General features: G+C 42.7%; 1 protein-coding gene across 1 annotated transcript; it reads right to left on the bottom strand.

Moving 5' to 3' along the window:
* Positions 1 to 2,717: 2,717 nt before the first annotated feature.
* sall2 (spalt-like transcription factor 2) lies at positions 2,718 to 14,921 on the bottom strand. The gene is made up of 3 exons (XM_061838218.1): positions 14,786 to 14,921; positions 5,759 to 9,542; positions 2,718 to 3,696 (listed from the first exon to the last, which is right to left on the bottom strand). Exons 2-3 carry the CDS (start codon positions 9,200 to 9,202, stop codon positions 3,394 to 3,396), a joined length of 3,747 nt encoding a protein of 1,248 aa, XP_061694202.1. The 5' UTR covers positions 9,203 to 9,542; positions 14,786 to 14,921; the 3' UTR covers positions 2,718 to 3,393.
* Between the last annotated feature and the right edge of the window lie 20 nt (positions 14,922 to 14,941).

The raw sequence follows: 14,941 nt of genomic DNA, 5'->3' as shown, positions 1-14,941 counted from the left end.
TGTCATTATTTATAAAATTCAAACGTAATTCCCTTTTATGTTTGCTTTTTCTTTATAGTAATCGTACACGAGATTTCAATTCACGATTATATCATTCATACCTCTTTCATTTCACCTGATTATTAGATTGAACATGAATATTTACCAATTTATGCGACTACTGAGATAGATGCACTTCCCATTTGAAAAAAAAGAGAACATTTCGCCATCTACCGATCACATGGTTACGGAAGGGCATTGCATTCTCTTGTATGAAAAACAAATGTTGTTTTTGTGAGTTTTTTTTTTTTTTTTAAAGATCACAAAATCAGGGGGTGGGGAAATACCCAGAAAAACGGGAGTGAAATACTCAGAAAAAGAGGACAAAGATTTTGACCGAAAAACAGAAAAAATACTCATACAATACAAAAAAAAACAACAACAAAAAATCTAACCCGTAAAAATAGAGAAGAAAATACTCATAAAGGGTCTTCTTCTTTTCCTTGTGGCTTGTCCCGTTAGGGGTCGCCACAGTGTGTCATCTTTTTCCATCTAAGCCTATCTCGTGCATCTTCCTCATGTCTCCCCTCACAACATCCCTCAACCTTTTCTTTGGTCTTACTCTTTTGCCTGGCACCTCCATCCTCAGCACACTTCTACCAATATACTCACTCTCTCATCTCTGAACATGTCCAAACAATCTAAGTCTGCTCTCTCTAACCTTGTCTCCAAAACATCCAACTTTGGCTGTCCCTCTAATGAGCTAATTTCTAATCCTATCCGACCTGTTCATTCCAAGTGAGAACCTCAACATCTTCATTTCGGCTACCTCCAGTTCTGCTTCCTGTTGTTTCTTCAGTGCCACCGTCACGAATCCGTACATCATGGCCGGCCTCACCACTGTTTTATAAACTTTGCCCTTCATCCTTGCGGAGACTCACATAGAACACCAGACATCTTCGGTCAACTGTTCCACCTCGCTTCGACCCGTTTCTTCACTTCCTCACCACACTCACCATTGCTCTGTATTGTTGACCCCAAGTATTTGAAGTTGTCCACCCTCGCTATCTACTCTTTCCCATAACTTCATTCTGTGGCTCATCATCTTTATTCCTCTATAGTTTACAGAGTTCTGAACATCACCTTTGTTCTTAAAAATGGGAACTAGCACACTTTTCCTCCATTCTTCTGCCATCTTCTGTCCCGCAAGTATTCTATTGACAAGTTGGTCAAAAACTCCATAGTCACCTTTCCAAATTGCTTCCATACCTCTACTGATATGTCATCAGGACCAACTGTCTTTCCATTTTTCATCTTGATCAGTGCCTTTCTAAATTCCCCCTTACTAATCATTGCCACTTCCTGGTCATTCACGCTCTCCTCTTCTACTCCCCCTTCTCTCCCATTTTCTTCATTCATTAACTTCTCAAAGTTCTCTTTCGTTCTACTTAGCACACTACTGGCACAAGTCAGCATATTTCCATCGCTACCCTTAATCACCCTTACTTGCTGCACATCTTTCCCATTTCTATCCCTCGGTCTGGCCAACCTGTAGAGATCCTTTTCTCCTTTCGTATCCAACCTGGTGTAACATGTCGTCATTTGCCTCTTGTTTAGCTTTCGCCACCTCTACCTTTGCCTTATGTCACATTTCAAGGTATTCCTTTCGCCTCTTCTCAGTCCTCTCCGTGTCCCACTTCTTCTTCGCTCATCTCTTTCTTTGTATGACTTCCTGTATGTTGGGGTTCCACCACCAAGTCTCCTTCTCCCCTTTCCTACTAGAAGACACCCCTAGTACTTTCCTGGCTGCCTCTCTGAATATCTTGGCAATAGTATTCCAGTCTTCTGGGAGCTCTTCCTGTCCATCTGGAGTCTGTCTCACCTCTTTCCGAAACGCCACACAACATTCTTCTTCTCAACTTCCACCACCTGATTCTCTGCTCTACCTTTGTATTCTTAATCTTCCTACCCGCTACCAGAGTCATCCTATCCACCACCATCCTATGGTGTCGAGCTACACTCTCCCACACCACTGCCTTACAGTCAGTAACCTCCTTCAAATTACATTATCTGCACAAAATATAATCCACTTGCGTGCTTCTACCTCCCCTCTTGTAGGTCACTATGTTTCTGTCTCTTCTGGAAATAAGTGTTCACCACTGCCAATTCCATCCATCCATCAGAGGGGGTATACTCAGAAAAACAACAAAAAAACTTTTTTTTTTTACATTGTGTGGTTGTGTCCATCCATCCAGGAATTTTCTGAGCCGCTTATCCTCACTAGGGTTACGGGAGTGCTGGAGCCAATCTCAGCTGTCATCAGGCAGGAGGTGGGGTACACCCTGAACTGGTTGACAGCCAATCGCAGGGCATAGAGAGAAAAACAGCCGCACTCACAATCACACCTAGGGACAATTTAGTCTCCAATGAATGCATGTCTTGGGGATTTGGGAGGAAAACTGAGTACCCGGAGAAAACCCATTCAGGCACGGGGAGAAACATGCAAACCCCAGTCCTCAGAACTGTGAGGGCATTGTAAACACCATTTGTGGCAGCTCTGACCAAAAGGTTAAAGAACAGTGTCTGCCACCATGGGGACACTAATGAGCAGGACAAAAACCCTTGTGCTTACACCCCCTCTGGTCTTTGATTATTACTACTTTACTGTGTTTGATACTGTTATGGGTGAAATCTGGACAAATGTAATCAAGATGCATGCATGTTGAATTCTGAAATCATTCAAATAAATATGATTCATCTCTGTCTTTTTCTTCCCATCTATTTTTTTTAATACAGAGATAATGGATGTCCAGATCACAACAAACATGAACTTTACATAGTTTTAGTAGCTTATGCCACAGGTTACTTTTGCACCATACAACATTCATATAGTTCATGTCCTCAGTAGATTCACAAACACTGCAGCTGTGCTTCTGGGTACTTCACAATGCATTATTGTACTTTATTTGAATCTGAATTTAGGAGAGAGATGACAACATATTCCAGACAGAAATGCAGTGATTGATATTCTTGTTCTGGTTTGTTATTGCAAAGTAAAATTATTTCGGAAGGTAGTCTCTTTTTGCTTGAGCCTCTTGGTAATAGGTGGAATTTGAATACCATACCTGAGGTGGACGTTACCTTTTAATGTCCAGTGGAAAACAGAACCACATCTGACATACAACATTTATATGCTTAGTTAGTCAACAACAGTTTTGTCACAGCAAATACTGACAACAGATTTACTTGAATATTTTAATTTGTCCCATATATAGTATGTCTTTTTTTGCAATAAGACCAAACTTATCAACACACAAGTTCACATACAAACATATCTTTACTGTAACTATCAAACTGACAGGCTACATGAAATACAGTAAGAATGCGGTATTCAGCCAGTCAAATTGAGTCAAGTCATGACCCAGAACTGAATTCATCTCCCACTTCATTGGGAACACTCTTATCCAACTCAGATTGCAGAGGAGATTTTGAATACTCATTTATTTCTTGGGTGGCAGGAGCAGAATCATCAGTTGACCCAGGACTGGTGTTGAGGAAGGCTTGGTATTGGTTCCAAAAACCTGCTGCACCTGTGGGGGCCGGAATATTCAAGGAACCTTTTAATGTAGTTGACTGAGGCTGGTCAGCACATGAACGACTACTGCGGGCGAAAGGGCGGGATGTTTTGGTTACTACACCATGGTGCTTCATATGCCCCTGCAAATGACAAAATAAAATGAAACAGCATATCAGCCTCATTCAAAGAGCAAAAGTAAAAATGTATACGTGTTTCATATATATATATATATATATATATATGGCCTCACAGTTCTGAGGTCCAGAGTTCGATCCTGGCCCCGCCTGTGCACTCAGGTTTCCTCCCACATCCCAAAAACCTGCGACATTCATTTGACACTCTAGATTGCCCGTAGGTGTGATCATGAGTGCAACTATTGTCTGTCTCCATATGCCCTGCGACTGGCTGGCAAGCAGTTCAGGGTCTACCCTGCTTCCTGCCCAATGACAGCTGGGATAGGCTCCAGCACTCCCGTGACCCTTGTGAGGATAAGCGGCTAAGAAAATTGATGGATGGATATATTATACAATGGGACAAAAACAAGCTATTCCACTTTAATTTTCATTAATATCTCAGCTATGAGACACAAAATGACAACAAAAAAACCCCCCAGAAAATCCCATTGTCCGACTATTTAAGAATTTATTGGCAAATGGTGGAGGAAAATAAGTATTTGGTCAATAACAAAAGTTAATCTCAATACTTTGTTCTACACCCTTGGTTGGCAGTGACAAAGATCAAATGTTTTCTTTGTCTTCACAAGGTTTTCACACAGTTGCTGGTATTTTGGCCCATTCCTCCCTGCAGATCTCTATAACAGTGACGTTTTGGGGCTGCTGCTGGGGAACATAAACTTATAACTCCCCCAAGTATTTTCTATGGCGTTAAGATCTGGAGACTGGCCAGGCCACTCCAGCACCTTGAAATGCTTCTTACGAACACACTCCTTTTTTCCCCTGGCGGAATCATTGTCATGATGAAAAGAACCAGCCATGTCTCATCTTCAATGCCCTTGATGTTGGAAAGAGGTTTTCACTCGAAATCTCATGATGCTCCTTTCATTCTTTCCTTTGCATGGATCAGTTGTCCTGGTCCCTTTGCAGAAAACCAGCCCCAAAGCATGATGCATGAAGCATTAATCCAGGTAACAAGTGGAGGACAGAGGAGCCACTTAAAGAAGTTACAGGTCTAGGAGATCCAGAAATCTTAAATTTTTTAAAAATCAGACAATGTGATTTTCTAGATATGAATGGAACCATGTACTCTGCATTCCTTCTATGAGGTATTACAACTGTTATAATCTATCCATCCATTTTCTTAGCCGCTTATCCTCACAAGGGTCGCGGGGACTGCTGGACCCTAACCCAGCCAATAAATTCTTAAATAGTCAGACAATGGGATTTTCTGGGGTTTTTTTTTGTTGTCATTTTGTGTCTCATAGCTGAGGTATTAATGAAAATTAAAGTGGAATAGCTTGTTTTTGTCCCATTGTATAATATATATATATATATATATATATATATATATATATATATATATATATATATATATATATATCTCCATCAATTTTCTTAGCCGCTTATCCTCACAAGGGTCGCGGGGACTGCTGGACCCTAACCCAGCTGTCAACGCGCAGGAGGCCGGGTACGCATTGAACCGGTTGCCAGCCAATTGCAGGGCACATCAAGACAAACAGCCGCACTCACAATCACACCTAGGGGCAATTTAGAGTGTCCAATTAACGTTGCATGTTTTTGGGATGTGGGAGTAAACCAGAGTGCCCGGAGAAAACAACCTGTTATAATAATGTAGCATTTTCTATCTATCCACGTTAAATGCACCTTGTAATCATAAGGCTGTGCTAGGGTCTAATCTAGTTAACAGTGAGCAATAGGTGAGGTACATCCTCCATTGGTTGGTAGACAAGATATGGTATCATAATTAATTGATATTACTGTCATAACACAGCTGTAAAATATATATCAGCCCCCCCAAAATAAAAGCAGTACAATATATTTTTGCTGAGGATGTGCGCTATATCTACGTGCATCTAAGTGTAAATTAAGCAACCCTAATACTTAACACATATTTTATGTTTTTTGTGTGTGTGTGTGTGTGTGTGTGGGGGGGGGGGGGTGATCAGCACCCTTAGAAGTTTACTGGGTCATTTGTAGTTATTGATATTCAAACGCATTTTCTTACCTTTAGTCCGCTGCGACTAGCATACGCTTTTCCACATTCAGCACAGCAATAGGTCTTCTTCTCGGGTCGAGCTATTGGAGATGGAAGAGTTGGAGCTAGGCTGAGAGGAACAGAAATCTCCGGTGGTTCACTTGGAGTAGATGCAATAATCTTATTCATGCTCTCTATGTGGTCATCTTTCTCATATGAGTCAAAAGTAAAGTTCTGACTTGGCTGCCTCGAGAAAGTGGAAGCCCTATGTGCATCATTTCCTTGACTACTGTCTGCACTTTCTGAGGCTGGCATAATTTTGGGATATTCCTCAGGCACTTTTGCTTGTGTTGGTATTGTTGGAGTACAAAACTGATCTTGTTCCTCTTGCGTGGGTTCTGGTGTTTGGACCCTGGAAGAGACTGAGCCTGACTCCACGGCTGGATTGTCTGCAGCCATAGTAACATTTTTATTCTGTATGGAAGAAGAAATTGTACTTGAACTGCTATAATCAAAGGGGGCACAATTTGCAGATGTGCTTTGTAGATCCTGCTTGTTTGATTTGGCGATGATGGATGCATCAGTTAAAGAAGTGTCCTCACAGTCATTGGCTATTACATTATGCAATGCACTGGTTTGGGTAACGGGTGATGTTGGTTTGGAGATCGGATTCCTGGCAGCTTGCTCACTTTCGTCATCATTGTCAACCATGGAAAATTCTTCAAATTCAGTTTGCTGGGTGAATGGCAGGGGCACACTTGCACAAAGAAAAGGCGCGTTATCAATGATTGATGGTGGAGCTTGTGTTGTGGTATTCAGGAAGGGATCAGGACTAAGAGCATTGGGAGGATTGATATCTGGGCTAGAGGAGCCAGATTTGGTAGTAGTTGCGGTGTGTTCAACAGGTTTACTGTCAGAAATAGGACAAGAGTCAGTTTCTTTATTTTGATGTGAATTTGGGGATAGGTTCTTTAAGTTACTGCGTTGAGGTTTTTTACCAGGGGCAGTGTTTTGTTCACGAGAGTTGGATTCAGATTGTGACAAACATTTAGCATTAGATTCTGATACCATCTCACAGGCAGAATCGTCAATGCCTACAGGGGGCAGTTGACCACCAAGGTGCATACGGATATGGTGCTGAAGTACAAGAGCATTGGTGAATTTACGCTGGCACAGCGGGCAAGAGTTGTGGACACGAGCGTTGGGTGGTCGAGCATGATGTGTTGCCAGATGTGACCGAAGGCTGCCTTTGGTTGAAAAGGATCTTCCACACAACTTGCACGGGAAAGGGCGCTCCCCAAGATGCGTGGCTTGGTGCAACCGCAGTGCTCTGGGGCAACTCAGAACCCGAAGACACACACCACATTGATTGGTTGCCAAGTTATTGGTTGTACCTGTCATGTGCAGTGCTGGTAGCAACCCCCCTGCAATGGCACTTGCATTATTGACATCCATACCAAGGGCAGCAACCATCTGACAGGTGAAGTTTGAATCAGATGTGGAAACAGGAGTCGAGGAGGGGGGAGCTGCCATGATATATGTAGTGGAAGTGCTGGTGTTTATGAAATTACCATTAACTGAGCTTGCAGGAGAGGCTGTGGTATTGCTTGATTGCACCTCCATTGTGGAGGTCGACGTCCATGAAGAGGTTGACTGAGAAGATGTCTTTTCCAGCTTCTCCACAAGCCTTTGCAGCTTAGAGGTTTCAGATGTAGGTGTAGAGACAGATATTGAGGATGATACAGTTGTAGCAGGTTTATGAAAGGGAGAGAATGGGTAAGTGATGTGAGAAAAGCTTGAAGAAGCTGGTTGGTGGGAACCTGGATTTGAGGGTAATGGGTTGCAGAGCATCCCCAAAGCTGGATGCAGTGTTGAGTGTGCGACACTTGAGGTAGAGCTGGAGGAACCAGATGGGAAAAGAAGCTTAGGCAGGTCAGCTAACTGCGAGTAAGCTGCAGGAGAAAGTATGGCAGCTTGAGGGGGGCTGTTTTCATCAGAGTGATTTGAGTTTTTTGTACCCTTCAGCAATCCTGTAATGGTAGATGATGTAGATAATGTTGGATTTGAAAGTAAGGAGGTGGCTAATGAAGAAGAGGGGGCTGAGGAAGTTGAGGGGGATGAGTAAGATGAGCCAGAGGCAATGGAGACTGCAGCTGCCACAGCTGCTGCCCTATTAAACTGAAGCAAGGAATGTGAAATCAAGGCCAGATCTACACTTGGAGGCAGTGGTAGTGTACAGGGGGTGGAACCCCCTGATGCTCCAAGAGCGAACCCACTATTGGTACCGTTGACCTCCAAATCATTTCCATAGACTTCATTCTCAGGTATGCCTTTTGGCTTCTTTTCTGAAATCTTCACACCACTAGTGTTACAACCACTGCCACTAGTATGACTCATATCTGTGGACCCAGGTGCTCGCAAAGCCACTCCAAACAAAGATGGTGGAAGGAGTGAAAGCGAGAGCTCTGGGTTTTGCTCACGGTGGCGTAAAAAATGTACTTTGAGGTTACCCCTGGTGGTGAAGCGACTGAGGCACACAGGACACTGATAGGGCCGCTCCCCGGTATGTGAACGCAGATGTATCTGCAGGGCTGAGTCCCCATTGAAGATCTTTCCACAAAAGCGGCAGGCATGTTGGAGCCTGTTAGTACTGCTTGAGGAAGAGGTAGATGAAGGGTTTACCCCTCCGGACAAGGATTGTAAAGCATATTGTGCATTTGGGGATACTGACGACAGGTCTGCATTTAAGTAGGACTTGCCACAGTGCTCACTCATTGAAATATCATTTGGAGATTTCTCATTAAAATAGTGGTTAGGTAGGGCCAAAGATAAAGCAAGTGGATAAGTGGAGGAAGTCATGGAAGCAGTTGAAGATGATGAATGGCCTGAAGAATGTGTGCTCACTCTCACGTAACTATTTGGCCCTGCATTCCCACCTGCGCCTTCCATCTGGGGCTTGCATGTTTGCAGGATTTGAGACAAGGCATTACTTGATTTTGAAGGTTTGTTGGGCACCTGAGAGGGAAGTAAGGTGGAAAAGCATGCCAGAAGAGGAGCGACGGATGTGGAAGGCTGAGTTGTGGTGGTTTGGGTAGTTGGACTGCTTGCCCTTTTGTCTTCGAGACAGAGTTGAGGTAGGGGTGGGAGAAGATGCTGAGAAGGCATATCAAGGGGGTAAGATGCCCCACCCAGACGCAGTACCTGTCTGCAGATCTCCTCTGTTATTTGCATCTGGTTAATCTGCCTTTGCTGAAGCACCCGCAGCTCCTCCAGTATCACAGCCAGACTCAACTGGGCCCGAGTGGGAGCAGCTGAGGCCGATGCCACTCCTGGACTTGGTGTTGGAGTAACAGGACTTGGAGGACCTTCAGGCACCCGACTGGGGCTTCCAGGATGGGGAGGACACATGGATGCAGAAGATGATGAAGACGAGGAAGTGGTAGTGGCTGACAGGCCCAATTTGGGAGAGGCCATAGGTGTGCCCCTGCAAAGGTGTAGGAGGACACCTGCAGAAGACGTGTGTTTGTAAAACAAGATCCAAGGGCACGTGAGATGTATATTTGGAGAAGACGGTAAGGGTAGTTAAGAGTTTGGGTGAGTTTGAGTCAGGAGTGGTGATATCTCAAGAGATGGTGGAGGGACTGGTTTGATGAGAGTGAAGATTCCGTATCCTGTGAACATAGAGACTTCGTCTGGAAGGCCTTGGGAGGTTAGTGAGCAATGTAATCCAGCTGGGTGCTTTGAGAAAAGAAAGATGACGAGCAAAAGGGAGAATCTGGGTCGAATAGAAATGACTTCCCTACCAAATGGTCACCTGGGAAAAGAAAAGATTTGAATGTTATTAACAGAAACCACTCTGTGTATGCATAGCTATTAGCAGATGCACGGACACACGACTAAAAACGTGTCAAATGTTTTATTACACTACCATAAACACTCATCACAGTCATGTTATACAGTGCCTTGTGAAAGTATTTGCCCCCCTTGAACTTATCAACCTTTCGCCACATTTCAGGCTTCAAACGTAAAGATATAAAATTAAAATTTTTTTGTCAAGAATCAACAAGTGGAACACAATTGTGAAGTGGAACAAAATTTACTGGATGTTTTATACTTTTTTAACAAATAAAAAAACTGAAAAGTGGTACGTGCAATATTATCCGGCCCATTTACTTTCAGTGCAGCAAACTCACTCCAGACGTTCAGTGAGGATCTTTGAATGATCCACTGTTGACTGATGGTGATAAATAGAATCCACCTGTGTGTAATCGAGTCTCCGTATAAATACACCTGTTTTGTGATAGTCTCAGGGTTCTGTTTAAGTGCAGAGAGCATCATGAAGACCAAGGAACACACCAGGCTGGTCGGAGATACCGTTGTGGAGAAGTTTAAAGCCGGATTTGGATACAAAAAGATTTCCCAAGCTTTAAAAATCTCAAGGAGCACTGTACAAGCAATCATATTGAAATGGAAGGAGTATCAGACCACTGCAAATCTACCAAGACCCGGCCGTCCCTCTAAATTTTCACCTTGAACAAGGAGAAGACTGATCAGAGATGCAGCCAAGAGGCCCATGATCACTCTGGATAAAACTCCAGAGATCGACAGCTGACGTGGGAGATTCTGTCCATAGGACAACAATCAGTCATACACTGCACAAATCTGGCCTTTATGGAAGACTGGCAAGAAAAAAGCCATTTCATAAAAAGTCTTGTTTAAAGTTTGCTACAAGCCACCTGGGAGACACACCAAACATGTGGGAGAAGGTGCTCTGGTCAGATGAAACCAAAATCAAACTTTTTGGCCACAATGCAAAACAATATGTTTGGTGTAAAGCAACACAGCTCATCACCCTGAAGACACCATCCACACTGTCAAACATGGTGCTCGCCAAATCTACAATGGAATGGTTCACAAATAAACGTATCCTGGTGTTAGAATGACCAAGTCAAAGTCCAGACCCGAATCTAATCGAGAATCTGTGGGCAGTGCTGTTCACAAATGCTCTCCATCCAACCTCACTGAGCTCGAGCTGTTTTACAAGGAAGAATGGGCAAGAATTTCAGTCTCTCGATGTTCAAAACTGATAGAGACATACCTCAAGCGACTTGCAGCTGTAATTCCACCAAAATCTGGCGCTACAAAGTATTAATGCAAGGGGGCCGAATAATATCCCACGCACCACTTTTCAGGTTTTTATTTGTTTAAAAAGTTCAACATATCCAATCAATTTCATTCCACTTCACGAGTGTGTCCCACTTATTGATTCTTGACAAAAAAATACATTTTTATATCTTTACGTTTGAAATCTGAAATGTGGCGAAAGGTTGAAAAGTTCAAAGGGGTCAAATACTTTCACAGGGCACTTTAGTTCAAGGACGAGCAGGGAGGAAAGAAAAGGAGGTTGCAGACGAAGACAACAAGGAACCCAGAACAAATATGACTCACAAACCAACAGGAATCTAAATTTGCCCAAAAAGGATCACGAGACAGATGTGAAGACGCATGCCACAAAAAAACACTCTAAATGTACTGTATATGCAAAAACCACTTTGTATGCAAGAAGCAATGAGTAACACAATGTCATATAACACATACTGTACTTAGGTTACTGCTGAAGTTACAATATCGGGACACATCATGATAAATACCGCTCGGACTGTTGTGTACAGGAACACACACACACATTATGCATGTGTATTTCTTTCACACTTTTCTTTTCTTTTACAAGATTGCAGTTTCAACACCACCATAACATGACATGAGGATTTTACGTTTACATAACCCCCTACTTTAAAAGGTTTTCTAATTTAGTGTATTTACCTCTACAGTACTTGTTACGTTTTCCCCACACGTGTTTGTCCGGGGATTTCAGCAAAGCTATTCTGGGGGGTTTTGAGTACAGCACAGAACAAAAAATGTCAAAGTAACTAATCACTGTGACAAGACTGCAACATAAACCATCCACAACAACTGAAACATGTCTTTTTCTCCTTTCGGGATGAAAATGGAATGAAATGCATATTTAACACAATGTAATCTGTTTGTATCTTTAGTTCAAAGATCCACAATCTACAGGCATAATACTCAAAAAGTTGATAAATTTATCGTTAACACTCCTGTCCACTGTGTAGAATTGTTTGTATTGATTGTGTTTTCAGGCAATTGATTTATCCAGTCTTGAGGAAAAATAGAGCGCATTAGTATTCTGAAACAAGCAGAGGTGCGGGTTAGTAAATTTGAATTAGCTTGCGGATTAAAGAACAACATTATCTTTGGGAAATTGAGATACTACGCTCTCCATCTTGGCTTTGGCCTGCTGGGCACAATTTTTCAACTCAAGACAATAATGCTGTTGACATAGGCGTTCAGAAAAGTATTTAGAAAGAGATTCTCACATTATTTTAAAAATAAAAATTTCATGTCACTGTCACTGTTACTCATTGTCGTTTTTGGGAACCTATAGTACAGTGGTTCTCAAAGTGTGATACAAGTACCACTAGTGGTACACGGCTCCCTGTAGTGGAACATGAAAGAATCACACAAAAGAATCAATTAATTAAATGTTCAAAGTGTGCATAATTTTACACAGGCTTAAACACAGTTGATGATTTGCGACTGGTTAAATGCTTTTAGACGAATGCCATTGGAGTGACAAACAGGCCCCAAAAGGTTTGAGGAGACTTCACAGGAAAATTTGGACGTCTTGAGTCACCAGCATCTGAGCCCATTTCCTTTCACATACACATATTATTTTATTATACCGTAATTTCCAGCCTACAGAGCGCACCTGATTATAAACCTCACCCAGTACATTTGTAAAGAAAATCCCATTCGGTACATACATAAGCCGTAACTGTGTAAAAGCCGCAAGTGCCCACATTGAAACACAAGGTATTTCCAAAGAAAGATGGTACACAGAAAGAGTTTTCAAAGTTTTAATACCTTAGCTTAGCTTAACATAGCAACAAAACGGTAGCACGAACAGGGCTGGTAAAAAAAAACATCGGTAAAAAAAAAAAAACAGCTGCGACAACTACACAGTAGTAACACGGTAGCACAGCACTAACAGAGCAGGTCAAAAAATATGTATACTTAAATCACTGAGACGCGCCAGTAACACAGCAAAAACACGCTAACGCGAGCGCGGTGTTGATGCTGACGCTAGCGTGGCGCTAACAGGGCCAGTTAAAAAACAAACATGCTAACACTAGTGCAGCGCTAACAGGGCCAGTAAAAATAAAAAAACATACAGGTAAAAGTCACTTCCTCGGCACATATATTCCACTGGTCTCACTCTGACCTTTTCCACTCGAGTGCCCCCTTGCGGCCATTAGAAAAAATGCACAAATTAGCTGCATCACCGCATAAGCCCCAGGGTTGAAAGTGTGTGAAAAAATTACCAGAAATTACGGTGTATATTTTACTGTGTGCAATTATCTAACAGGAGAAACTCATAAAATGGGGTAGGTTTCTTTCTGTTTCTGATGGAATGTTTCTGCAGGACTACACCGACCACCATGCACTCTGAAGAAAGAAGCCTAATATCATTCCCAAACAGGCTGGGCGAGGAAAACTCGTGTGCTGTCGCAAATGATCCAATTTAATTTAATTTAATTTGTCTGAAAATGTGTTAAGTACAGTGCTATCTTTGCTCATCTGTGTCAGTGACGTTCGTGACAAGCAGAAGAATTAAATAAACAATAAATGTGTGTCCACCTGTTCCCCTTCTTGCAACTGGAGACTATTTCAGCTTTGTGTTCAATTAAACAAGTCCACATTTCATAGAGTAAGTCAGTTTTTGAGTAAATTTGAGACCAGCTCATTATTTCAATATTCATATTTGCACTTTCTACTACATTCCTGAAATAGATTTCAGCTTAAAAAATACAATTATACAAATACTATTATTCCATTCCACATATTTAAGAGAATTGTTGGCTGTTATCAGCTCCAAAAAGGAATTGTGGCAAATATATTGTGTCTTGCGGCAGCCAAAGAACCATCAACTTCCATTTACTGGACAGTTATTGTGATTTATTTTATACACACAGTTTACTTGTTCATTTACTACTTGGCATTCATATGGCGAGCTAAGGCTTCTCACCCTGGATGATCCAGACAGCCAACAAACAAAGCAGCGTGTGTTTAAAATGGATGCACACAAGCAAGCCGAGCCTTGAATTCCAGTGTTAGTTTCACAAAGGTTAACCACTTGCTCAGGTGGGTGCAAAAAGCCCGTGCGCCAAAATTCTCGTTCATGCCCGTGCAATTCTAACACGAGCTCTTTGACACATAAATCCAAAGAGGTGTGGTGCGTTTATGGGATTTTGACGACTCAATGCAATCAATCCCCAAGGCGGAATCTGGTAAACAAGAATTTGCAACAATGGCGATGAGGAAGCACAGCTGAATGAGCATCGCCTCCGTCAACACATGATGCCAGTGAAGGAGCCACCAGGCACAATGCTCCCTTTTCAACCTCACAGCGACATTTTTTTTTAACACGTGGAGAGGCGCACTGGTGGAAGAAAGAAAAAAAAAGGCTTCACGAGGAGTGAAAATGCTCACAAGTAGCGTCATGAACGCCACTTTGACGAAAAGAAACCTGTGCATTTTGGCCAGAACGACTCGAACCCGATAAACTCCCCGGAGGCAGATTATATGATCACACTAGGCGAGGCAAAACAGCCGCATAAATCGAACAGAAATGCGCTGGTTGCGCAACATGTATTCGTTAAAAAGATGAAGATCTGTCCGTTATGTGAGCATTTGGTCTGTCCCTGGGTGCCGTCTCGCCATCGCCGAGCCCACGACGGCTACACGACAGCTGCCATGTAAACACGCACACAAATATGTATGGCGGCCAAATGCGCGCTCCCGCTACTGTACGAGCACCTGTTGCACGACGCGCGCGCCCCACATCATAACAAGTTATGATTCATAAAATATTATGACCGAGGGGTGGGGGGCGGATGTCCCGGATGTTCATCCCGACCCCCCTATAGGCCACAATAGGCGACACAGCTTGTTTGTAAAGATACAAAAAGAACTTACCATGTTTGAAACGATGATTTTGATTGTGGAATATAAAAAAAAGAAAAAAGAAGCAGAGGCTGCGGAGCTTAGATCGACGCCTTCTCTTGGACGGGACACTGGCGCGCTATTTCCCTATTCACCACCAGGGATGCGCAGTAGGATAGACGCATCACC

The sequence above is a fragment of the Syngnathoides biaculeatus genome, chromosome 13 (assembly GCF_019802595.1).
Source record: "Syngnathoides biaculeatus isolate LvHL_M chromosome 13, ASM1980259v1, whole genome shotgun sequence".
NCBI lineage: Eukaryota > Metazoa > Chordata > Actinopteri > Syngnathiformes > Syngnathidae > Syngnathoides > Syngnathoides biaculeatus.
Note: the sequence above shows the minus strand (reverse complement) of the source record. Positions and strands in the feature narration are given on the sequence as shown.